This window comes from Equus przewalskii, chromosome 1 (genome assembly GCF_037783145.1).
Source record: "Equus przewalskii isolate Varuska chromosome 1, EquPr2, whole genome shotgun sequence".
In the NCBI taxonomy this organism is placed as follows: domain Eukaryota; kingdom Metazoa; phylum Chordata; class Mammalia; order Perissodactyla; family Equidae; genus Equus; species Equus przewalskii.
This window is the reverse complement of record NC_091831.1, coordinates 18849278-18875091: the sequence shown is the minus strand read 5'-3', so window position 1 is coordinate 18875091 and position 25814 is coordinate 18849278. Positions and strand designations below refer to the sequence as shown.

Genomic DNA, 25814 nt, shown 5'->3' with positions numbered 1-25814 from the left:
ATATGTTCAGTATAGTTTCAATATTAATTCTATCTTAGTGTGTTTTTTCCTTTGAAAATTATCAGTATCTGAATGGCATTTGTGGCGACTCTCAACCCACCAGTATTATATGAAATATTATCATATCACTATATTTCTTTGAGCAGAATTTTGCATTTTCTCTGTTTTTACGTGCATGAACTAATTTGAACATCACAAGAACTTATAAGGTGGGGAAAAAAAGAACAGATGTTGTTATCCCTGATTTTATTCATAAATGCAAAGTGAGCTCGGGTGTAAGATACACTGGGATACCAGCCGTTACTCTTCCCACCACGCGCAGCGTGTGGTCTTTGACGTCAGACCTGATTTTAAATACCAACATTGCCACTGAATAGCTCTGTGATATTGGGCAAATTAGCCTCCCAAAGCCTCAGTTTCCACCTCTGGAAAATGAGAACATTGATACCTTTGTCACAGATTTGTTATAAGGATTAAATAAGAGAATTTGTGTGAAGTCCTTAGGATAGTATAAGGCATAAAAAGAGATTCCTAAAAATTTTACCCTTGTTTTTCTTTTTTTCACACATTCCCTCTTACTTTCTTATAACATTGTGAATAAATTATTATGTTTCTTTTTCCAATTTGCTCAATTCTTAGTTTAGCATTATTTTAAATAATAATTAAATATGAAATAATATACATTTCAAGAAAATGTAGAAATATAGAAAGAAAGGAAAAGAACACCACCACCCAAATACAAACACTGTTAAGACTTGGCTACATTTCCTTCCAGTCTTTTTTTTTTCCTTCTGTGCGAAGGCTTGCCACTTGTTTTTAGACATGTCAACTAGTGTCTTGAACTAAGGAAGCATAGGTGGCAGTTAAGGCATGTGTTTTAGAGAATGTGTTCTGTGTGCCACCACACTCTGCTCTTGCTTCCAGATTATAAAAGAGGTGCTGCTCTGGAAGCCTACTTCCGTTGGCAGGAAGCCAAAGTAAGGGGTCAGATGGGTGGTCCTGGCGGGGGTGCAATGAGGATGTCTCAGGAGCCTGAGCATCTGAATGCACTGATGAGTCCCTAACCACTGATCCTGTAGCCTTGGAGCAAATAGTGTAAATCTCAGCCCACTCATTCACAAAACTGGACTCTTTGATGTAAAAAGTGAGTCTGGACAAGACTTCAGCAGAGGCCACCTTCTGTCAGACCCAAGTCAGCCTTGTCATCACCCAGGGCATGGGCAACTCTGAATTACTACACTTGAGTATCTTCAACCACTGGGAAGAAAAGCTTTGCCTAGATCCTTAAAAAGTGTTCTGTTCAGGCTGAAAGGAAAATTCCTACAGCCAAGCATCTCCTGTCAGCTAATTTGATGGTTCTCTATCAAGTAAACCATTAGTGAATACATTGATTCTTTCTCTTTCTTTCCCTTTTTTGCAGTTCTGCCTTGGCTATTCCCAAGATTTCTCTGAACCAGTTGGGCAAAATTGATTTTTATTAGTTCCACTGGCCTTGTGGAAAATTATCTCATGAACTGGTTTTTATAGGAAGACTCAAAACGCAGCCCAGGGTGAGAAATGAGCCTATAGCAGTCAAAACTGTTGTCTGAAATGTCTTCAGACTGGAAGGCTGAATTTATTGCACAAAACAAGTACGAGCAAGGCGGAGGTGTGCAGTCCTGCTCATTATGACTGGAAAGGGGAACCAAAAAGCCGAGTGAAAAATTAAATTTTAATAATGCTAGTGATATTTTCTAAATCTTTCCTGACAGAAAGATTCTCATTATTTTTATCTGTCTCCAAGTAGGTTCTTTCAGTGCCATCTCAGAAACGGCCTCAGCTATGATTGTTTTCAAGGCTTTAAAGCATCTGAAAAACCAAATATATACAGAGAGAAATATGCTTTAGATTGTTCAAGGAGGGGCCATGACCGTGGTAACGTTTCGGCTAGCATATTTGCAGCCAACATTTGCTGGGAAGGCCTTCAGCTTTCACAAAAGAGGTCCACATTGTTAAGACAATTGCTGCCAATCCCCCGAACAAAGGGGCCCCACAGTCCACTGCACTTGGCCACAGAGGAACCCAGGGGCCCCAAGTCCTAAGTTTGGGCTGGTTCTGGAAACCGCCCTATGCTGGCCATGAAAGGAGGTGCAAGAAAAAATGGAAAGATCTTATTGTTTTGGTAAACGTGCAAACTTGCCTTCCAAGTATCACATAGTACAGAATTGTTTGGGGAAATGAGGAAAAATAAAGCCAGAATCATGAAAGTAGCCGACCCGGGAGGATGCGGATTCTTTCGGTTTTCTTAGCTCTTTGGTGCCTGTGTATAAACCTGCCTTGGTCCCAAAAGGATTTATAGCAATTTACTGAAATATATACAATACAGTAGATTTTCTATATATAAAGTGAAGTCAGGAGTGAGTTTGGCACACACCGGGGGCTAGCCTATACGTTTGTGAGAGGTGGGCCACAGTTTATCCCTGGGCATTCTGGATGGCAGGCGGCTTGAAGAGAGATGCTTTCAGTTACGTGAGTCAATGTCCATAAGATAAAAACACAGCTCTTTCCCCTATCCCGATGAGAGGGAACACCTTCCCATGGGACCTCATCGCAGGGACACACGCTGTGCAGGGTAATAAACAACATGTTCAAGAGCATCCTTACAGGAAATACGAGTTCCATGGGGCTGTCTTTTACTGTCCCTCTGTGTAAGCTGGTGGCTTTGCTCCAAGCACAGCTGAGAGTGCATATGCGAACCTAAACCTCGCCAGGCGGGGTAGATTCCAAGGGCTCCGCTGCTCCAGGGGGTGACCCTAGAGTCTCCGGGAGAGATGGACCCCATTCCTTAGGCTCCTCATTCGATGGTTTCTCTCACCTGTACTGTGTGATCCTTGGAAGGCAAGTCTCCCACAGGGGAGTTTGAGGTTGTACCCTCTGACAAGGACCTGGAGTGGCACCACCTTGTATTGGTAATTAGGTGACTTCCTGTCATCTAGTAGCCAGTTAGGGGTTGGGTTTTGCCATGCTTCTTGTGAAAACTAAGGGCAGGGAGCTTGAGGGTAGTACCCTAAAGAATGACAGAGAAATGGCTCCTTCTTTTTAAGATTCAGGCTGCTTTTTGGCTCAGTTCCTGTAAAAATCCCTCCTAATTTATGGTTGTTTTTTCTATTGATTGCAGCTAAATAAAGGATCTGAGAAAGTGTTCGAAGGCCGTTCTACTCCTTGGCAATTTATTTTCTTTATTTTTGTCAAGTCCACAGACATGGTCCTTGGCGTCCATCCTTACAGGCGCCGGGGTCACATGTATTTACTACCATTTTAGAGATGGGGAAACTGAGGCATATTTACTTGCATTTCACAAGATCACACAACATATTAGGAGTAGAGGCAATTCTGCAAACCTCTGTCTATGGCACTCACCCTCCAATAGAGGCCGCTTGATTTCCCATCGCAGGCCTACTGATTATAAGATGTTGCATATAAAATGTATGCTATCCTCCTTAAGAATAGCCAGCCAGGCTCTCCAGCGCATCCTGAAGGCTGTGAAAGTCCAGCAGGGTGCAGATGTTCACTCCAGCCCTGACCTCTGCCTATGATTTTCCTCACGTCGTGAGAGGTTCACAAGGCACATACAAGCTGGTTTGTGGCTTCTGTTGACCTCTCTCTGGCCTTTGACTCCGTGGTTGGGAATCAGTTATGGGCTAAGTCAGATGCAGTCAGTGTAGACCCTGGCTACTGATGCTCACGGAGAGGCTGAACTTCAGACTTCTGCAGGGTCAGGAGGGCTGGGCTTTTCCCGCCTCCCAGGGAACCTCCAGTAACATAGGGCAGGGGTGCCCTCACGCACTCACCCCCCTCCTTTCCATTTGTTCCTTAGTAACTAGTCAGAGGTGGCAGACTGAAGATCCACAGGTCCACCCTGCACCACAGCCATCTGCTTTGTTGGCCACCCAGTGTTTTAGAAAACTTTTACTTAGTTGCCAATATTTAAAACTTGGGAGATTTCACAGAAAGAACACAAGTTCTGGCTTCTCTTGGCAAATCGGAAGATCCGGCCACACTGAACCCGCTTGGAGTCCCAACAGCCATCAGGAACAGCCCCCCAATTTAGAAAAAGAGCAAGCACTCCTGTTCGCGCATTCTCTCTCCTGATGCCTGCAGCCCTCAGACTGGACAGTACCCCTCATCCCTGCAAGACTTCCTTCCTTAGAGAGAAGACTCACACACGTTCCCAGGCCAGCAGGGGACATGGCTTCCCAAGCCTGGGGATCCTGCCGTCTGATCGTTGCCCCGCCCCACCCTCCTCCCGCCCGAAGAACTGTGAGTCAACTACTGTGCTTATGGTTCATAAGCCTTCAGAGGAGGCCTTCTCAACCTGGTGCTCACCTGCTCAGAAGTGATTGCTGCTGCTTTGGGGTATGAAAATCAGTTTAAGGTAGAAGATCGTGAAGGAGATACCATAAGTTTGAATAGACAGCACACACGCTGCTGGGTGTCTCATGCACTCTCCAACCAGGAAAATAGAACAGCCTAGTCAGCCCCTCTATGACGAAGAGCAAAGGGACAAAGGGACATGCAAAGGATCTGAGGAGAGGCAGCCCTAGGACTGGCACAGTGGGGATAGAGTTAAGATAGATCCCATTCAGCTTGCCATGGAACCAAGTCTGGACGAGAGAGAAAAGTTCTGATGTTATAATCTAGAAAATGTAACACATCCCTTAAGAGTTGACAGAGATGCAGGTGGCTGATAAACCTCTGCCAAAATGTTTTATTCCCCCCAACATCAGGAAAGAAAAGAGATGTAAATCCAAGACAATTGGGAGATGTGTATCTATCGTCAGATCTTGCAGGGAACTAATGTTAAAGCCCACCACAAAAGCCAAGGCAGCTGTGTCTCCACCAATGGGACGTCAACCAGCCATGATCCAGAGGAAGCATCTTGGCTGTCAAAGGATGTCCCCAGGCAAACTAACAGAGTTGGAAAAAGCAGCCTCCACCTTTCTGGGTAACTGAGTAGCTGCTGAAGATGGGGCTTCCAAGAGGGTGGCTCAGCCTGGAACCCACAAGGCAGGCTAATTAGGGCCAGCACCAGGATGTGCCCTGCAGAAACCTGCGAGGAGTCTGCACGCTTTCTAGGCCACGGCGCCTGAAGCTGGGGCCGGGGGTGGGGGGTTACTGGAGGGGGGCAGCCAAATAAGGAAGAATTTCAGGGCACATTGTGGAGATATCGGTGAGTAATAATAGGAGTAGAGTGAGAATAATTATTACTGTTATTTACTGAGCAGTTATTGACAAGCACTGATCTAAGCACTTCATGTTGGATTAACTCATTTACTTATTAATGTAATTCATTGACTGGGTACAGCTATCATTAGCCCCATTTTTCTGATGAGGAAACCTAAGCATTGGCTCTTTGGAACTTTCAGATTCCTTGTATTGGTACTTTTGTTTGCTTTTTTAAATAGAGGACTGAAGGACAGTTGTCCACTTTTTATTTTGCCAAGTAAGAAAGAGTAATTTCCAAGGAGAGAGTATATTTCCAATGTCCAAGTAAGGACACTGGGGAAAAACACTGCCATCTACTATCACTGTCACTCCACAAAATAGAGAACATTTTCACTCTAAAAGAGTCACACAGACATACTCTCAGAGAAGTAATGAAGTAACTTGCCCAAGGTTGCATTTCTGGTGTGTGGCAGATCCTGGATTCGAATCCAAGCAGTGTAGCTCCAGAAATGAAGGTGGCTGGTCAGCTTCTGCCTGATCATAGTTCATGACTTCTCTGGAGGGTGAAGAGGGTGAGGGACCCTCAGCCGAGGGGATCTGGGCGTGGCTAGTTCAGGAGGGTAGTGAGGTTGCTTCACAGTACAGGGGCAGGGCCCCGTGGGAATGCGGACCCTCCCTCAGGGCACCCAGCAGGAGGTGGAGTGGGGAGGGTGAGAAGCGCCTAAGACGGGGTCGGCAAGGGGGCCATCCCAGGCTGACACCAGTGATGGTGTGCCTTGCACTGAGAACTTTACCAGGGCCACATCTGGAGTGGGCCTCACCTTCTCCCTGGGTGAGCCTGAGCCACTCAATCTGGGTCCTAATAAATCAGGATTATTGTGAAGATTAAATGACATCACATGTGCAAGAAACATCCGAGACCAGAAAAAGACTCCCTGCCTTTTAAGACTGTCTGGAAGTTACATGGCTGCCCACTCCCCGCGCGGAGAACACTGGGGAGAGATTCCTTTCTTACCTTTCGTACATGGCCAAACTCAAGAAAAGAGACATTAGTTCTTTCCCTAGATCACACGGTGAGTCTTGCTAGTTCTCCCACTGGATTTTCTTTTCTCTCTAACACTCTATTCCAAAAGATACATTAAATTAAATTTTCAGCAGACCTAGAATCTTTCTATAGCCTATCCCCTCATCAGTATGATTGGCTGATGTAGACATAATAAAAAATCATGTGTGGTACAAGGTCACTGGGCCAAGGACAGTCCCTGGTGAGTAGCCCCCAGAGGACAAGTGCCCTACCCTCTGTCCCCGGATCTGGTAAGGGATCAGGTGATCGTGCATTTACTTAGAAGAGAGAGGCTGAAAGGACACAGCCAATGTGCCAGTGACTAAAGAAAGCTGATGAAATATACTACTGAAAAAATAGGAATATTACCATATTAATTTACTGTGTATTTACACTACGCACTAAGAAAAGAGGTGACTTTGGTTAATTAGTGTTCCGCACTTTCATTGCATACCCAATTACTTTGTCTATGGAGAAGAATATAAAGATGAAGCTGTCAAAGACTCACCCTTCAAGCAACCAAGGAGAGTCTGGTAGAGACACACCAGTTATTTAAATAACCACTTGATAGTTTGTATTTCCTGCAGGGGTGGAAGACAAGACAGGAGAGGTAGGTTGGGGCTTGGGGTACCTCCTCTCTAAAAATGGGGATGATAATAGTCTCCATCTTGTAGGATCACTGTGAGGGGTCATCAAAGTGCAGAAAATGCCAGAACATGCCTGGCCTGGAATAAATGCCCGGTTATTATAGTTGCTGGTTTCAGTGTTGCTGCAGCTATCATAACTGTCGTGACTGACGTTGGTGTTGTTGCTGCCATCGCCATGGACACCATGGGTAGAGACTGGAAGAGCCATCTCCAAAGAGTAGAGCTGGGTGGGATTTTCTAGCTCCAGGGTTCACGAACTTTCACCTTTCTTGGATTGAGACTTTTTCTTTTTAAATAGAGGCCTGACAGAGCATTGTCCACTTTTTATTTTGCCAAGGAAGAGAGAGTAATTTCTGAGGAGAGAGTACATTTCCAATGTCCAAATAAGGACATTGGGGGAAAAACCTGCTGTTTGCTATCACCATCACTCCATAAAATAAAGGACATTTGAGCACTAAAACAGTGCAAGGACAAAATCTCTGAGAAAAGGGCAGCCCTTTAAAGTGAGTGATCTTGTTTTCAAGAGAAAGCAGCCTTCTCCGTTGCTCTTCTTTTCTCGCTTCGGCTCAGCCTGGAGTTTGGGAACCACCGCTCTCAGCCATCCCTGCCTCTCTTCATTTCACATGGAAGTGGGATTGGGTTGGGCTGAGGAAGAGGTGGGGGCCGCTGCTAGGTTTTGAGTCATGTTCCTTGATTATGTTGAACAGTCCCTGTTGGCAGAAGACCTGTTTTGAATTGCCGTTGTGTACAGTTGCCATCAGTGACACTGGCTACTCAGATGAAAATGAGTATTACAGTGAAACAAGAGTGGGCCTGGGGGTCAGAAGACCTGGCTATGCCCTGAATGGTTGACGTTGGACATGTCCCTTCACCTCTCAGGGCCTTGGTGTCCCCAACTCTAAAATGAAGAATCCAGACCAGACTGTGGACACCTTTTCCAGCTCTAACAGTCTGCAAACCTTTGAGGGATTAAGTATACCTCGCGTTTCTAGAGCATCATTATTTAATTCTCTTCAAGTTCTTTCCAAGCCCTTTGATTGAGCAAGCTGCCTTGATCCTATCTGAAAGCCCGGAGCCAGCAAAGCCACTCTCCAGGCCCCCTGCCATCATCAAGTCCGTATTTAAGAATGGTGGTGGCCGTGGTGCCCAGGCTGAAATTTGATGTACATATTTGGCAACGTAGAGAGCAATGTAACTACATATCACTGATCAAAACCCATTGGACTTATCAGTGGGCTCTGACAGGTACTTGTTGGCTGCCTTCCCAGGCTGGGAAGGTATCCCTGAGCCAGCCAATGGGACGCCCTCTCTTCGCTTTTGATGTTTATGCCACCACCTCAGAGAGGAGGCTGGGTCCTGCTGGGGAGAGTGTCAGCGTGAGCCTAGATAGACACCAGCCTGTGGGAACAAGGAGCCTGGCAGGTTTGGGGCGGCAGCAGCTTCCTGGACTCCTGCCTCCACCTTCCCATCCAGCCCCTGGAAGTTTCCCAGGCAGCTTCCCCGGCCTCGGACAACTTTCCTCTTTCCTGAAATGGCATCTCCTTTCACAGAATGATTTGCCGACTGCACACATGTGAAAGGTTTTACCTTTTGAAAGTGCTTTATAATCTTTAATGAGCTAATCCTCCTCTCCCTGGGGTGGTTGGTGAGCTGGCTGATTTTGTTTGGGAAGAAACTAAAACCCAAGTGTCATGGAGTGACTTGCTCCAGGTCACCCCAGGCAAATCCAGGACTGTGGGCACGCAACAAATTGTCCCAGGCGCTGGCATTACTCTAATTACGGCCTTTGTTGTCAGGCTGCTGTAATTGACTGCTCATTGTGACACCATAAGCTCCCACAGGGCAGAGACCCTGGGTTTCCTTTTTTCTTCAGAGGGACTTGGCCAGACCTGCCATACTCATCTGTGCATGGTCCAGGGACCATCACCTTCTCCAGCAGGGGAGGGCCTGCCGTAGTGAGCTTTTTGCTTTTAGACCATGAGTGGGCAGACTACAGGCCAGACCTAGCCTGCTGCCTATTCTTGTATGGGCCACGGGATAAAAATGGTTTCTACATTTTTTAAATGGTTGAAAAAAAATCAAAAGAAGAATGTTTTTTGACATGTGAAAACTATATGAAATTCCAATCCCAGTGTCCGTAAAGAAAGTTTTCTTAGCACACGGCCATCCATACTTATTTACATATTGTCTATAGCTGCGTCTGCACTACAAGGGCAAAGTTATGACTGTATGGTCCACGAAGCCTAAAATATTAACTGTTATGGGTTAAATTGTGTCCTCCCTTCCCCTGCTCCTGTCCCCTGAATTCATGCGTTGAAGCCCTAACCGCCAGGACCTTAGAATGTGACCTTATTTGGAAGTCTTGCCTTTGCAGATGTAATTAGTTAAGATGAGGTCATTCTGGAGCAGGATGCTCCCCTAATCCAATATGACTGGTGTCCTTTCAAAAAGAAGAAAGTTGGACCCAGATACATACTCAGGGAGGATGCCACATGAAGATGAAAGCAGTGAGGGGATAATGCTTCTATAAGCCAAGGAACCTCAAATACTACCAGCAAACCACCAGAAGCTGGGGGAGAGGCCTGGAACAGATTCTCCCTCACAGCCCTCAGGAGGAGCCAACCCTGCCCACACCTTGATCTCAGACTTCCAGCCTCAAAGACTGAGACAGTAAGTTTCAGTTGCTTCAGCCACCCAGTCTGTGGTACTCTGTTACAGCAGCCCTAGCAAACTAATGCGCTTTCTGGCTGGCCCTTTACAGAAAGTTTGCTGATCCCTCTTCAACTAAGCAGAAATTTAGAAAAAGGGTAAAGCCACTCTCGTCCTCACTCAGGACCTGACCAAGGTATGCTGGGGCTCAGGTAATGGCTCCTGTCTCCTCATTTCCTTGGGGAGAGTATGCTTATTTCTCCATCTATCAAAACTTATCCCTCCTGTGTCCCATTGCCTCAGGGCTCCTGGACAACTGCCCACACGTAAACTCAGGTCGGTAAATGTGGACTCTGAATGGTGGGCGATGGCTTAGTGAGCTGGCCCAGAGAGAACGCCTAGTTTTCTTCTATTTTAAATGGCTTATCCCAGAGACAGGAGTCTTATGGGCCATGCCCCCTCAGTTCCCTCATCTCACATGGCTTCGGGCAGCTTCCTGCTCTGACCGTGAATGGAAATTCTCATTCTGAGATGAAAGAACCAATAGCTCCTGAAGATTGTGACCCTTATAGCTGTCTGCAGAGCTTCCAAGGAACCAGGCTGGGACTGTCCTGTCCGCAGAGGAGGACTTTGTACAGATACGTGGCAAATGTGTGATGCAGTGATGGGGAAGTGGGTGGAGACATGGAGAACAGTCATCATGAAGGCCAAGATAAGGCCCATATCCTGGTCTGGATCTGAGAACTCCATGTATGAGTGTCCTGGTGCTGCTGTGACAAAGTACCACAGACCAGGTGGCTTAAACAACAGAAACTTATTCTCTCACAGTTCTGGAGCCTTGAAGTCTGAAATCAAAGATTCAGGAGGGCCATACTCCCTCTGAAGGCTCTAGGAAAGAGCCCTTCCTTGTCTCTTCCAGATTCTGGTGGCCCCAGGCATTCCTTGGCCTATGGCAGCATCACTCCAATCTCTGCTTCTGTCTTCACATGGCCTTCTTTCCTGTGTCTCTGTGTCCTCTCTTCTTATAAGGACACCAGTCATTAGTTCTGGGACCCACCCTACATCCAAGATGATTTTATCTCAAGATCCTTAATGAATTACATCTGCAAAGACTATACCCCTATTTCCAAATAAGGTCAAATTCTGGGGTTCCAGGTGAATGATTGCAGGTTAGGGGGGAGCACTATTCAGCCCAGTACAATCAGAATGGGTTGAAAGTGAGAGAAGTCCCAGCCAAACTTGCTCAAATCCAAAGGGAATTATTTGGCTCCGGTAACTGGGCAGTTTAAATGTGACACTTTAGGTTTCAGGCACACAGCAGGATCCGGGGGTTCAAATAATGTCTTTAGGAATCCATCTCTCTTTCTTCATCTCTTGGCTCTATGTTCCTCAGTGTGGGTGTCCTTCAGGCAGCTTCCCCTCCTGTGTGGTAATAAGAATGGCCCCTGCCACTCTAGGCTTCCATTGTCCCTACAGTCAATCCCAGTAAAGAGAGTACCTTTTTCTTGATTTTTCCAAGGAAGATCCCCAGGGGACACTATCTGGTTTGAGTCACATGCCAATTCTTGAACAAATGGTTGTGCAAGGAATAGAGAGCTGTAATTAGCTGGACCTGCCTGGGTCATATGTCCACCTGTGGAATCAGAAAGTGGGGTCAGAGAGTGGGGTCACCCGCAAAGAGGCAGGAATAGAAGACCCTGGATGGGCATTATCAGGTGGCACAACAACCACACAACTCTAGCTCTGAGGCAACCATGTACCCAGCTTTGCAAATAATGCTTCAAATTAAAGTTAGTGTCAGAGGCTGATAATAAACCATTTCCCCTCCTCCTGTGTCCATCTCCTTCTGGTGAATACTAACGTTGAGTTGGATAAAGAACTTGGAGAGCCTTTCCCTTGTATTCGGGATGTTCCCAGAGAGGTGTGGGTATAGGCTCCTTTGCACAGAGTTTATCTCATGCTCTCCTGGCTGCTAATTGTCCTGCCAATTGTTACTGTTCTGTCAGACCCCAAAGGTGGGGCATCATTATTCAGGCCTGCTCGGCCAGGCAGGAAAACATGCGCAGGATGGGGTGCTGAACCTGTAGAGTGTCGTGCACTCTCCAGCTAATGAATGCAGACTTGTAAAAGGGTTTGGACATGGCCGGCATCCTTAATGGGAGGGTGGCTGACAGCTAACTCCTAAAGCAGTGCTTGTCTACAAGCATCCCTTAGGAACCAGGAAGAGGGGGCCTGCCCCATGGCCCAGTGGTTAAGTTCACGCGCTCTGCTGCAGGCGGCCCAGTGTTTCATCGGTTCGAATCCTGGGTGCACACATGGTACCGCTCATCAAGCCACACTGAGGTGGCGTCCCACATGCCACGACTAGAAGGACCCACAACTAAGAATATACAACTATGTACCGGGAGGCTTTGGGGAGAAAAAGGAAAAAAATAAAATCTTTAAAAAAAAAAAAAGAAACCAGGAAGATACTCCATGAAACTTCAGGAAGGCACATGTGGGTGTGGGCTCTCCTTCATGCGTTCAGCAAGCATTTCTGTGAGAACGTCTATGCCAAGCTCTGTTTTAGGCACTGGAAATACAAAAGACAAAGAAGATTCAGACACTAGAAGGTCTGCTTTTCGTTGGAGAAACCTGCACAGAAACAGAAACTTATAAATCCGTGTAGTACCTGTCGTGGTAAGAGAGACGCACGGGGAAATACAAGAGTGAGACGGGGCATGATCAGGAAATTCCTGGAAGAGGTAGGGAAAATACGCTGGAGGTCAGGGACTTGATTTTGGAATCAGAATGAATCAACCTGAAAATGCTTTTGGTCACAAATAGTAGAAGACCTAACTCGAACTGACTTGAAAATAAAGTTAATTTATTTTCTCATATAACCAAAAGTCCAAAGGAAAGGTGGTTTGATATACAGGTTCACCATGTCTTCAGGACTGGGGTTCCATTTCTCTGACATTCTTTCAACTATTCTGTCCTTCATTGGGCAGCTTCTTTCTTAGGCTGGCTTCCCTCGTGGAAATAAAATGGCTGCAGCAGATCCAGACCTAACATCCACACACCCCATGGTCCAGATGACCCAGCATTCCAAGCAAAGCGTCTGAGATTCACTCTATTAGTCTAAGTCACATGACTGCTCCTAGTCCAGTCACTGTGGTCACCATGGAACTCGCTGATCATCTTTGCCTAGGTCACAACTCTACCCCTGGAGCTAACAGTAGTGTCAGATGTTTGGAATGGAGAAACGGATGCAGCCAACATACGTCTGCTATACATGGGAAGCAGAGTGCCTAGCTGAGCTTGCTGAAACATTCACCAACACACTCTGGCATTGGTTACAGCTGCAAAAAGCTCCTGAGTCTTCAGTGAGAAGTATCGTGACCAACTATGAACAGAAGAGGATCCCAGCTTTTGAAAACGAAGAGGCAAAAACCTATCCTTAAAGAAAAGAAGTCATGTTGGCCCTCATCATACCTTGGCTTCCTGGAATACATTAAACCAGAGCCTCACTTGGCTTGGTCAAACACCCCATCTTGTTGAGAAGGGGGGTGATAGTGTATCACTCAGGATAGTTTGTGTTATGCTGCAATAACAAACAATCCCAAAAATCTCATGGGCTTAATACAAGTCCACTGTGAGTCCTTGTGAGTCTCCTGGGCAGTGGTCCTCCAGGCACTGCCTCAGGGATCCAGGCAGAAGAAGTCTCCACCATCCGTAACTACATTCCTGGGACATACAGCCTCCTAAATCCGAACAGCAAGGGAGAGTCAAACACTGGAAGAGAAATGCCTCCACCTGGAAGTGCCGCCCAGCACTTTTGCTCACATTTCCTTGGCTAGAACAAGTCATGTGGCCATCCCTGACATCAAGGGACAGGAAAGTGCAGTCTGTGCCTAGAAGTGCAGAACTGGATGCTGGCAAATGGTGAGAGCCTGCTACAGTGGAATTCCTGGACTTCGCAAGCAAGAGCAGAGAGCTGTGCCAGGTGCCACACCTGCCTCCTTCCCTTCAACCAGTCTTCTGTGATTCCGGCTGCCACACGCAGGGGCTTGTTTCCAGAGGGGGAGGAGACTGGCGATGGAAAGATTAGCCGCTCCCTGGGTTCCACGCGGGGATCAGTATTTTCAATAGTACTTTGTGAGTTCAGCCTCAAAGTAAATGGTTAATTCATCTTGTATCAACAGCACTGTGATTCATAATGTAAACTTGGAGAATCCTTGATGTTTCGGGCCCACATTCCTTTTAATTTGGCTCTGCATTCTTTTAAAGCCACAGTGTGCTCTCTTAATAGAATGCAGCATGCAAATACACAAGTTTTTGCCTGGAGGCAATTTAGCCTGGCTGTTTCAATGGATATCTTCTTTCAAGTGTATATTCTTTCTTAAATTATTTACTGGGTAAACACACTTTGCATTTTCAAAAGGGAGATTAAGACTGCTTGCTGCAAACCTAGTTGAACATAAAGCTTCCCTAGCCCAAAGTTAGAAGGAAGTTACTCTGGGCTTTCCCCAAAGTTCCTTCTCTAGCTCACTAGCTGGGAATCCCTCTTCCTGGCTCATTTTTTCTGATTCTCTCCGAACTCTGCATTCCTTTCTGCTTTGTCTACAGCAATACCTGCCTGCTGCTCCTGGCTCTGAGTGTTCTCTGGGCTGCCTCACCGGTGCCAGCCTTTGTTTCCCCTCCAGGCTGGCTCTGTCCTCTCCACCACAGGGCCCCAACAGTTCCCTTTTCTGGTCCTTAGAGGGGCCATACCTGCCCAAACCTTTGAAGTCCAAAGCTGGGTTGGTAGCCCTGTCGGAGTCAAGCTTTCTTCCAGCTCTGTTCCAATTCTTTTTTTCCCCCTCTATACCCTTCATCCCAAATATCTGCCACCCTTTGGTTTGAAAACAAATGCTGTCTCCGGCTGACCTCCTCCATCACCAGCACACGCTGCAGTTCCAAGAGGGCCATTCTTCTCCTGGCTTGGGGGGGAAGACACAGGAGTGCTCTGAGAAGGCTCGATGGTGTGAAGTTACATCCTTGGGGGTTTACTTCAACTTTTACCTTCAGCCTTTTCTACACAGACTCCCTGAGATTTTCCTGCAAATTAAATTTGCACAGATTTCTTCTCCATTCTCAATTAAATGGAGTGATTATAATTACGGAAGGCTGCGTTCTTTCATTATCATTCTTTGGACAGTTCTCTTTCGAGTGTGAGAGCAAACATGCTGTTTCCTGGGGCTGTGGAGCTGACTGGATGCACCAAGGAGGGAGTGGACAATTCCATCTTTCTGACCAGCCGTGACCCAACGGTGGGGTCACCCATCTTGGGGTTGGGTGTATGTTGAGTGCATTAAAGATACGAGCTGTTAGGAAAGATCATGAGTGAAGCACACTCCTCTTTGCCTTGAGATGAGGGAAAGCCCAATTAGGAAGCCCAGGGAAGGGCTGAGGATTTTGGGATTCCTGTGTATTCATTTTTCTAACTATGCCTCAGATTAAACAAGTAACACCCACAGTTAATCCTTTATAAATTAGCATCATGGATGCCTTGGGGCCCTCAGCCCACAAATAAAATGGTTGTCAACCAAGAGACACACTACCGTATATTACTTAAGGCAGAATTTTAAAGACTTTTCATGCTTTTAATCTGTTTCACTGCTGAGTTTCAATTTTGCTGATTTCCTTTGCAAGCTTGATGTGGGTGACTGTGGTAAATAGAGATTTTGACAGTGACACGGGCGAACGCGATGTGTAGGGACTGTTCTGAAGACTTCTGCCCCTTCTAGAGAAAAGGGGGAAAAAAATCAATTTGGGTTTTGAACAGAGCCACCAAGTAGCAGCGATCAGTGTTCATAATTAGCCTCACTTTAACAAGCTGTGAAGTCCCGTTTTTATTTATTTATTTTGAGGACAGAGAATCTTCTTGCCTCTTGAGTAAATATGGCCTGTTAAGTCTGAATTAGCTGTCATCACATAAGAATTAATGTCAGGGCGCAGCCTTTCTAGTGGGGAAGGGAGAAAATAAACGAGACAGATCTTAGCTGAGCCTTCCGTGATAAATGAGGACCGAGCAGATCGTTCATCTCCTTCGAGGAAAGTGGACACAGGCACTAAAGCAGTTTTGCGGAAGACGTGTCAGCAAATGTGATCATTTTGTAACCTGTCAGGAGGAGAGAGAGCTAGTCCTTCCAGGGGGCCACGAGGGAGTGGGCTTGTCTGATGCCACTGTCTCCATCCATCCATTTAGGTTTGGGGAAGAAGGGGTGGGCAAGGAGGAATCTGACTAAAACCACAAGGATGTCATCATCCTTCCAAGAAAGAAACTCATCCGGAAGCTAGAAAAGGCTGTGAACATCCTGCCAAGATTCCTTCCAGAAGATTCGAAGTAGGAGGGTGGGGTCCCTCTTAAATTCGGGCCTGGCTAGTCCCACCTGACTCCTCCCCTTGGTAGCCGCCTGTTCCGTATTCTGTGTCAGGCTAAGGCAGAGACCTTTCTCTGCTTGATATTCGGAGGACAGGAGGGTGGATTTGCTGAGGGGGCTTAGCCAGATGGACAGCCTGCTAGACTGCCAGCCACTCTGTCTCTGTTTCTGTGTGGGTGGTTCTGGGAGAGAAGCATGTGCAAGGCTGTTTGACCTAGGTTCCCTTTGAAACTCTCCACAAAGCATTCTGATGTTTGACCTCTTTTTCCCAGAACGAGGTAACAAATTACGAAACAAGTTCATCAGAAGCTCTCTGCAGGCATCTGGGCGCATGTGTCTCCACTCTGGTTCTCCTTCTGAGCTCCCAGTTCCCCATCAGCATTTGGCAGAGCCAGAACTGAGGGGGATGGAATCCCTAGAGGTGAGGGCCCACCAACCGAAGCAAAGGAGACACTCGGGTACTTTGTAGTATTTCTCATTTCCATCTTGCTTTGCTGTGGAGCAAATGTAACGTTTCCTCCCGGCATAACGCAGCCTGAGCCCCAGTGACAGATGATGGTTTCACAGCCTGAGCTACAGGTTTGACACTTGCTTCTTAATCCTGTCCTTTTCTTCCTAAGTCTCTCTTTTCCTTTTCCCCAGGTATTTTTGTACAGGTAAGTACCTTACTGACATATGTTTCCTTGGAGTCTTTTACTTTAACAGGAAACAGTGCAAAAAAATGAAGCTTGTCTCACATTTTAAATTAAAAAAGAGAAACTCGCATGGGGCCCTTGATCACTTAAAGATTACTACCTGGTACTCCGAGCCTGGAAAGCCATTTGATTCACTGTAGCTTTGCAGTAAGCATTTCTCCGGGTGCAGAGTGACAGTCGCTGTGGAGTCAGTCATTTCCTGGTGGACCATTCGTAGAACTAAAATACTACGTGGTCTCACACACACACCCCCACACCCCACTCCAGGCTCCCCACTCCCACCTGCGAAGCCATCGTTTGGTTAGTCAACTTAGTCTTGGATGATCTTTAGAACGTCCTCCTTTTATCTGTGTGAATTTTTTTTTTCCTTTGCTCTCTCCTAGAATCATCCAGAACCGCATCCTGGTCGTCATCCTAGCCATCATCCTGGTCATCACCATCCTGACAGCGATCACTTTTTCTGTCAGAAAACGCTGATGTGTCTGCTCTTCCTCGATAAACAGCAACCAGCAACAACGGCTTGTTCTGAGTAATTAAGACAAAATGGTCACATGAATCATTCTTTCGCGCTGACAGGCCCTGAATGACCCTCCCTCTCTCTCACCACTGTTCAGCTGAAGTGCAAAGAGTGTAAAAATATTTTCTATTCCTGTGTGCATGTGGGTGGGTTTCTTTTTCTAGGTTTGTCTTCACCCAGATTTGTTTTTATAGGGGAAGGTGATGTTTATTTGCCATTTGGTAACTTCATCTCCCAACCAAAACAGCCTTGGTGACAGTCTTCCTTGCCCTGTGGACATGTCAGGGGTCCTAGTCTGGGAGAGGGCATGATGAGTCAGTGATGGGGCTTCTGATGGGCTGTGCTGTTTGTCATACACCTCCTGTCACCGACTTGCCCTTCTGTGATGTCCGAGGATAAAAATGCAGAGAAAAGCAGAGGCCAGAGCCAGTGACCAGCTCCAGGAGACCAGCCCTGTTTCTCCCCAGGCGTAATGCATAGAGGCAATGTGTCTCAGTGCTTTCATTGTAAAGGTGGATATGTCATGTCAGTTGTGCAGGAGATTGACTTAGGATGTTCCCTGTTTTTTCTATGCATAATTATTTTTTGGCCAAGAATATTTTTTGCTGAGGCTGCCCAATAACCTCTTTTCACAACTTTGATTACTGGCTACAAGAACTATTCCCTTACATTCCAAAAATCCCATACTGCCCAGAATTTGCTGGCAAAGTGCGCCCTGACACGGTATTTAATTGTGACCTCCTCTCCCCTGACCTGTGTAAGCATCTCTGTATCCTTTCGGTCTTAATATTTGCACTCCCAAAAGCAGCCCTCCTACATGCAAAAGGTCTGACAAGGTTCTCTCCACATCCATTCGAGTATGTAAAGAGAACATGAATATTTCAGGAAGAGCAAGAACATGACGCTGTCAGTGTGAAATTTCAAATGTGATTATAAATATGGTAGAGTCCTGTAAGATGATCCACTAGAAATAAACTTTATGGAGAAGATTCACTAATCTCCTGTAAAAGAATAAGGGATTGCAGCGCGTTACAAAAGGACAGCTTGGGTTTTTTACTAACAAATGTCAGCAAAGCCTTCTTGACTTCACTATGTATTCAAACCTTTACCATGCTTTGTGATTTTCTTTGGTTTCTTTCTGTCCAAAGTAACTGGGAATTGCGTTCAAAATGAGTTCATTTATGATCAGGCTTAAAATTGCCCAAGCTGAGGTCATTTTCCCCCTAGTCATAAAGCAAAATGTTTTTTCTTAAGACTTCGTAGGCACTTACAGGGTCCATACTGTCTTTTGAATATAATTGGAAGCTTTGAATCCTTGAAAAGCAAACCTGTTCTCTTCATAAAAAATGCTAACCACCTGTGCCCATGGATTGAGATCACCTGGCTGCAACAGTTCTTCCCTCCCCCCCCCCCCCAACTCGGAAGAGAACCATTATGGTTTAGAGAGGAAATGCAGAATGGCGAAATCCACCAGAGAAATCGTACTTATCGAAACAGGCCAGGGCCTGCATGTGTTCAGATAAATCATTTAGTATTGTGTAAATAAAGCTGCAGCCCTTACTTCGCAGGGACGGTGTGGGATTTTGGCAGAGCGAAGTAGGACAGCGAAGGAGTGGGAAGGCTGTGCTGTTTTTCCTACCGGCTTAAGGGATCTATCTCAGCAAGAATCTTTTATTCTGATAACGGAATTCTGTATGTGCTAAGCACATCGAAGAAAACATTAAAAAGCAAGGAAACAAACAAATAATCTTCTCCTCCTGAAACAGTAATGGTGGGCAGGTATTATACCATCCTCTCCGGTGGCTTCCTTTGAAACTGCTGAGCTTAGCTAAAGAATATAACCAGTTATGCAGCTGCACCTCACACCTCCGGACTCTTCCCGAGGCCACCTGGCAAAGCAGGTTGATCTGATCATCTAAACTTGCTGGCTCCTAAATATTTCATTAAAACCTCGTGTTCTTGTTGAAGTGGATGAAATGAGGAGGGAGTGCATCCTTCACGTCTCAGTGGCTTTTTCTTTGGGGTTCCATCTCTTTCTCAGTGGTTGCCTGAGACTGTGCCGCAGTTCAGCCTTGGAAGTGGAAAGAATAGGAACTGATAACTGTTGGCCTGACAGCCCCATCAGACCCACCTCAAGAGAGACCCCCTGGCCTGGAGTGCTTTGTAGGAAGCTGGTCCGAAGGCCCCTGAACTCCTACCTAGTCGTCCCGGATGCTGCAGGACAGACTCAAAGGAGCCCCCGTGGAAGCAAATTGTTCTCCCTTCTTCCCTGCCCCACCGGGGAAGGCAGAAAGCCTACAAACTCGAAGCGGGTCATAGATCTGCGAAAGGTTCTAGCAACTTCATATGTAGACTTCAATTGATGAATATTTCTAAAGTCGGAAGGCTTTGTTAAAAAGGATGTTTGACGGGAAGGGGGGGTGCGGTGAAGATGAAGATGCAGAAGAGGAAGAGGAAGCCTTGCCATATAAAATTCATGCAGACTAAACAGTTGCCCTGACAGGATAAATAAAGCGAATGCTCCCCTTCTCCAGAATCAAAAGCAATTTAATTAAAGTCTCTTAAGTTGTAAAGAGTTTTAAATGTTCCACGGTGAAGACAAATTCCTGCAAAGGCAGCAGGCTTGACGTCAGCTGCCAGGCCTGGGCTGGGAGGCCATTTGCTATTCTGTTTAAGGCAGGCTGGATTGTCTTATTTTGGAACCAGCTTGGTGGGGGGTTTGCTTTGCTACTGCTTCTGAGCCCTGAGCTTCAAAGGCAGAAATTAATGGTGAACAAAATTGTGCGGCTCTGGCCGTCCCATGCGGGGCAAGCCCATTGAGGGTTATCATTAAGTAAAGAAATAAAGAGGGGGAAAAAGCCTGCCTGTTCCAGAAAGCTCATCAGATAATGACCTCAGTGATTGGGTTTTCATTACCAAGCAGCATCCAGAGATTATCTACCCCCTAGAAGATGGGAGAGGGAAGAAAAGAAAGAAAGAAAAGCAACTCTCTTTCTCTCCCTCTCTTTCTCCTTTTTTTTTTTTTTTTTGCACATCTTTTCTTTAAAACTGTCAGATCATTTCAGTATTTCAAATCCGAGGAAAACAGCCTGCCTGCTGCTGTATTTGAAGTTGTAATGGTGTCAAAAAGTCACGACTGACTGACAGCCGTCAGTCCCAGAGGGGCTCATTAAATCATAAAAACTTGACAAGGAAATAATTGCGCATCGCTAGCAACTTGGCGCCTGTTTAGACGTTTTTATTTTCTTTCATTATTAGTCCCCACCATTACGTTCATTAACAAATTGCATTAAACAACTGTTAAGGGCTAATGATTTGTTTATCGCTTTTTTTATTATTATTATTTAAACATTAGCTGTGTCATGTGGTACCCCAGCAGCCTCTTGCCATCATCTGACTGAATATTTTTCCACTCCGAGCTCTGGGTACTGTTGGAATATGAAATAGATTATTCATTACTCTCCTCTTTGCCACTGATTTGGTTTCATGTAGCGTCTTCCACAGAGAAAGATGAAAACTTGTCAAAAATAGGTTATATCTTATTCGAAGGGGCAACAATAGCAGCAGGTACAGGCACATTTAATATTTAATTAAGGTGGATGTTAACCCCTTTAAATGACTTTAGCTGTAAGTTCTAGTCAGATGCAGAGGAGAAAAATAATTGTTCTTAATTTGCGACCTATTCAGCAGGCATCCTTCATGGAGTTAGGTGGAAATTTAGAGCAGAATTTTTAAATAATGAAATGTCCCGTCATAAATATTTATGGCCGTTTGTCTACGTAGTTGAGAATTAACTACGAGCAATGATTTCCTCATCGCTTTGGTTTGAACTGCTAGCCTACTGGGGCACCCGGTGCTTGGGCTGGAGATGGCTTTCCTGGGAGAAATGTGTATGCAGAGCCGAGGACGCTTGGTCGGTTGTGGCTGAGGCTGCTTTCAGAGGAACCACTGTGAGTCCCCGTCTCTGGTGCACTTGCTCCCCTTTAGCTGAGTGTGTGGTTGGAGGACTGTGGTTGGCGTGAGAGCGGGTAGGAACTTCTTAAAGAAACACTGTGTGTCTGCTCGGCCCGTGCAGGGAGGGTGTGATGGGGAGATGTCTGGGGCGTCTCTGTGTAGTCAATGAGCTCATTGCAAACAGTGCTTCCCTAATAGACAACAGGAGCAACGCTTTGCTGGGATTGACCTTCTGCCTTTTTTCCTTTCTGTGACTTGCCATTGGTGAAATGATCAGTTTTTCCATGGGCTATGAGCTTGATGGAAAAAGCTCCATCATCATCATCATCATCCCAAGTCAGAAGTCAATGGCATTCTCTATCCTGTAATTGCTCTCTACATCTGGTCACCCTGTTTGATTCAATGAGTTCATGTAACCATGGAAGCCACTCTCAGAGGCCTGGTTCATTGGTACTTCAAGGCTGGGGTGTTCTGGTCAATATTAGGAGACAGGGAGTATCTTTCTCCCAGCCTGTTTCTACTCCCACCCACTCATCCCCAGAAAGACCAGTCTCCTTGAGCAGCTATGCCATGGATGTGAAGGGGAGAGATGGTACTTGTTCCTCACTTAGCACAGCATCTCTCAGCATTACCCACCTAAGGACAGATGGTCCTACAGGAGCCATCACACAGGAGAGGCCAATCCAGCAGGCGTGAGCCAGGTGAGGCCTGGCCTCAAGCCTCATCCATCACTGTGGGTGTAGAAGCGGCAGACACACCAGGGTCTAGGGCGTCTCAAACCTCCATTTCAGTCCACTCCAAATTAGCCATGGGACAACTTGCCACCTTTGGGATGGCCTCCACACCTCAACAGAAGGTATGCTCAGAGTCATTTTTCCAGAAGGAAGGAGGGCTCTGTGGGAGGCCATCCCCAGTCCAACTCCCAGAGACATTGGTTGAGGCTACTGCCTGAGAAGAGACACCAGTCTTCAACTTGAGCCCTCCCTATGGTGTAGCTCACTAAACTCAAACTAAACCCCAGGAAACATTCTTGTTTATGTGGCTTTGCTCTGCCTGCAGCCCACTGGGCTCAAACCAGTAGTACCTGTCAGAGGCCATTCACATTGTGTGACTAGTCAGGTGGCTCTTAGACAAGATGTCAGCATTTTTTAAATAGAGCAAGTGACTGTGTGGACAGCTCAGAAAAGTTCTTGAAGCCATAGGCACTGCACCCAAGAGGGAAGACATTGAAGGGTAACCAAGAGCAGCCAGGCACGGGCAGAATTGTGTGTGTGATTGGAGCCAAGGCTGGATACAGGGTCCTGAAATGGGTAATTGAGCCAGGGTCAGTGCCCTCTCCTGTTGTGGAGGAGGGAAGACACAGGGAGTGCTAAGAGAGACTGCCCATCTCTGTTAGGATTCCAGGTCAATAACAAAGTGAATGTTCCAGAGCCAGCTTACTAGAGGCAAATAGGGTGAAAACAAAATGGCAGGGCAAACCAAGATGGTGGGGCAAAACCAAGATGGCAGGACAAATGGGTTGGGAATGTATGAGGAGATGAGGAACAGGTGGTGTGCAGGTTAAGGATGGATTCCCCAGCACCAGGGGTTAGGAGATGGTAAATGGGGTTCATCCCAGGGAATACTAAGAGGGAGGGGCACAGGCAAGTAGCCCCACTTTGTGCCACCCTGGGCCCATCATTGCCTTCTTCAGGAGAAGCCAAAGGAGGGGAAAGACAGGGTGCATCTCTCCCAGGACCCCGGCCCAATCACGTACAACCCCCACTGCCATGCCTTGCAGGGCTCTCAGCATGCTGTGGGGAAAGCACTTCCTTATCCTGAATCACCTCGTTACTCGCACTACATAAGTAACGAAGGCATCACAGAAAGAGGGGATAATGCCGGGATGCAGAGCTCTGGACTGTGATTCTGTGAACTCCTGCACCCCCTCCTTCCCTTCATCCAAACAAGGCCCTTTGGCGTGAATAATAGCTCAGCGGCCCCGAAGCCCGTATTGATCGGCTGCACACGTGGCTCCGCTGAGAACTGCCTGGACTTTTCCTGGGGGCAGGATGGGCACTGCTCAGTGCAGCCCGCCTCCCCCCCCCCACCAGCCTCCCCCAGGTGTGCTCAGGAGGGGACAGTACGGGGGGAGCTAAGGCCCTTCTCCAGCTCAGTGCTTTGTTGCCTCAACTTTTTGTTTTTAACTTATCTTGCCAGGAAAAGGACCTGCGTTGGAGAGAAATGTTTTTTGCATGATGATGCCCCACAGAGTTGAGAATGAATATATCCTTGGGCTCCAGCTTTCTCCAAAAGGTTCTGCCACAGACCCAGGCCACAGAGGCATCCTCAGCTGACACTTACAGAGGCCTGCTGTATGCCAGGCATTGGGCTGAGCACTTTGGCATGCTGTACTGCATTTTCCTGTTAACTTTCTGTCTTACACCATCAGAAGGGAGAGGAGGTGAGAACGTGGCTAGAAGCCATCACTCCCTTGGGGGATGGGAGCGGTTGCTAAATTCAGTGGAGAAGCGTCAGCCATAGGCTGGTGAACACACAGGGACTGAAGCCTGCCAGCCCTCTGCCCTGAGGCTCTGACCACACCATCCCCTTCCCTTGGTCCCTTCTCTTCTGGATACGGAAAGTGGCCAAGGCCTTAATCCTCTGAGGGATGTACAATTGGAAGGTCAGCCAGGCTCCTACACGGGTGACACCCTCCAGGCTGGGAGATAACCTGAAATCCCAAGTTTGAAGATTCACTCCTTTGGTTTCTCACCTTGAACCCTGTGAAAATGCAGATCCATTTTCCCCTAGGCAGCTTCAGCCCCATCAGCCACTGATCCCTCTGGGTGAACTGAATTCCTGGGGGAGATTTTGGTTTTGGGGGAGGAGAGACCCACTCCTCAAGGCAACCAGTGGTGGTCTTTGGGAGAAGGGATGCAAGGGAAAGGGGCCTGGGTTCCCTGCGACCAGCTCCCTGGAGCTTTCTCCTGGGGTCAGCTGCCCTTTGGGTAATGGATGGGTTACTGGGGACACAGCCTTGCCCTAGGAGCCCACACATATCCTGGCCAGGGTGCAGGGCTGCTCAGGCTGTTTAAACGTGAGGGGTCTGAGAACACATGGGCTCTGCCAAGGAGAGGCAACTGGTCAAGGGTCCTCTGGCACATCCCACAGCAGTGCCATTGCTGAGGAGGAGCAGGGAGAGCAGGAAGGCGAGGGTGGCGTTGGAAGAGTTAACCGTGGGGTCCAGCAGCTAGCTTCCCTCCGTGAGCTGTGCCAGCCTCGTCTTGTCCTGGCCCTGCTGAGAGCGAGAGGAGGCCGAGACCACTGCAGCACACCGTGTGGCATTTGGGGAAGGGCCCCAAATAGATCATTTATGCCCTCAGCAGACCCTCCCCACACCGCCCCATCCGGGGGTCTCGGCACAGCGGAGACATCGTGACCATCAGCGCCTGGCTCTTCTTAACTACCATCTTCTCTTCTTCATCCAAGCCCACCCCTCTTGAGAAATTACAGAGCGAGGAGAGCCAGATGGCTTCCACGAGCTCAGTATTGTCCCCAAGACTTCTAAATCATCAAACCTTGCCCTGTTAGAAGCATGAGAGGTGTAATCAGATTTATTCATCTAGTCAGTAAATATTTATCGAGTATCTACTCAGTTCCAGGCCCCAAAGACACATGGTGAATGAGATAGATAAGACAACGAGTAAGACAGTCCCCCAGCCCCAGGGCTGGAGGTCAGAAAGCTGTTTTCATTCCCAGTGTCCTGACTTGCTGTCTGATCTCAGGCAAGTCCCCCTGAGGTCTAGAAATCACATGGTGATGCCCCTGCCTCTGCCGGCATCCACCGCTGGCCCTGAGAAGAATGCCCCATCTCCGTGAACTGCTTGGCCAGGCCCTACCAAACGCAGTGCTGTGTGTTCTTTCCTCCCTGCACTTTCCATGGCCACATTTGCAAAATTGCCCCATGAGTGCATGACTAGGGTTGATGCATGCAAGTAAGTGAGTCCCCATCAGCACCAGCCCCTTGTCCAGGACCAGCCCAGGAGAGGCAGGGGACAGGAATGGGGACATTTAGACTGGGACTGACTTGGAGGATTTTTTTTTTCTTTGCTACTTATTAAATGATAAAGGTTTGACTTAGCAGGCAATCGGAAACCCAAAATATCATAAAAGGGAAAAACGCTGCCGAATAGCTAAGAGGTGCACCACGGGAGTGTCGCTGGGCTCGGCAGCAAGTGAATTGCTGAGCGAATGGAGCGGGAGACGTTTTTCAAAGGCTTCTCGCTCCTTCTTCTCCTCTCTCTGTCCCCCGTGTGGAAAGGAGAAAATAGAAGCAGAATCCAGATTGGGGCACGTGGGTGATTTGGTCACCACCCCTCTCCCCCGCCATCAGCACCCCCAGACAGTGGAGAAACTTTGATGTCTGGGTGCGTGGCATTTGGGGACAGGGGACAGGAGGAACCTGGGCACCCCGGCCTCTGGACGGGCCTCCCTCAGCTCCTTTGTGAGGGGAGATGAAACCCACAAAGCCTGAGAGAGCGGGGTTTTCAAATGAGGACACATGAGATCAGAGTCCCTTGAGCTCCGTGCCGGGCCACCTTGGTGACAGTTGGATGCAAAAGCCAATAAAGCAGATGAGCTCAGATTCGTGGAACCTTTGAGCTGTTATGGGCGTTAGGGGCCGTGTAGGCACACTGG

General features: G+C 47.3%; 1 protein-coding gene across 4 annotated transcripts in view; it reads left to right on the top strand.

The window, feature by feature from the left end:
• The window catches only part of VTI1A (vesicle transport through interaction with t-SNAREs 1A), a 344315-nt gene extending 323824 nt beyond the window's left edge, over nt 1-20491 (top strand). For all 4 annotated transcript variants that reach the window (XM_008539676.2, XM_008539690.2, XM_008539667.2 and 1 more), the window contains one exon: nt 17047-20491. In XM_008539676.2, the coding sequence (XP_008537898.1) occupies nt 17047-17140 (94 nt within the window). In that variant the 3' untranslated portion in view covers nt 17141-20491. The remainder of the gene's footprint in view (nt 1-17046) is intronic.
• The last annotated feature ends 5323 nt before the right edge of the window (nt 20492-25814 follow it).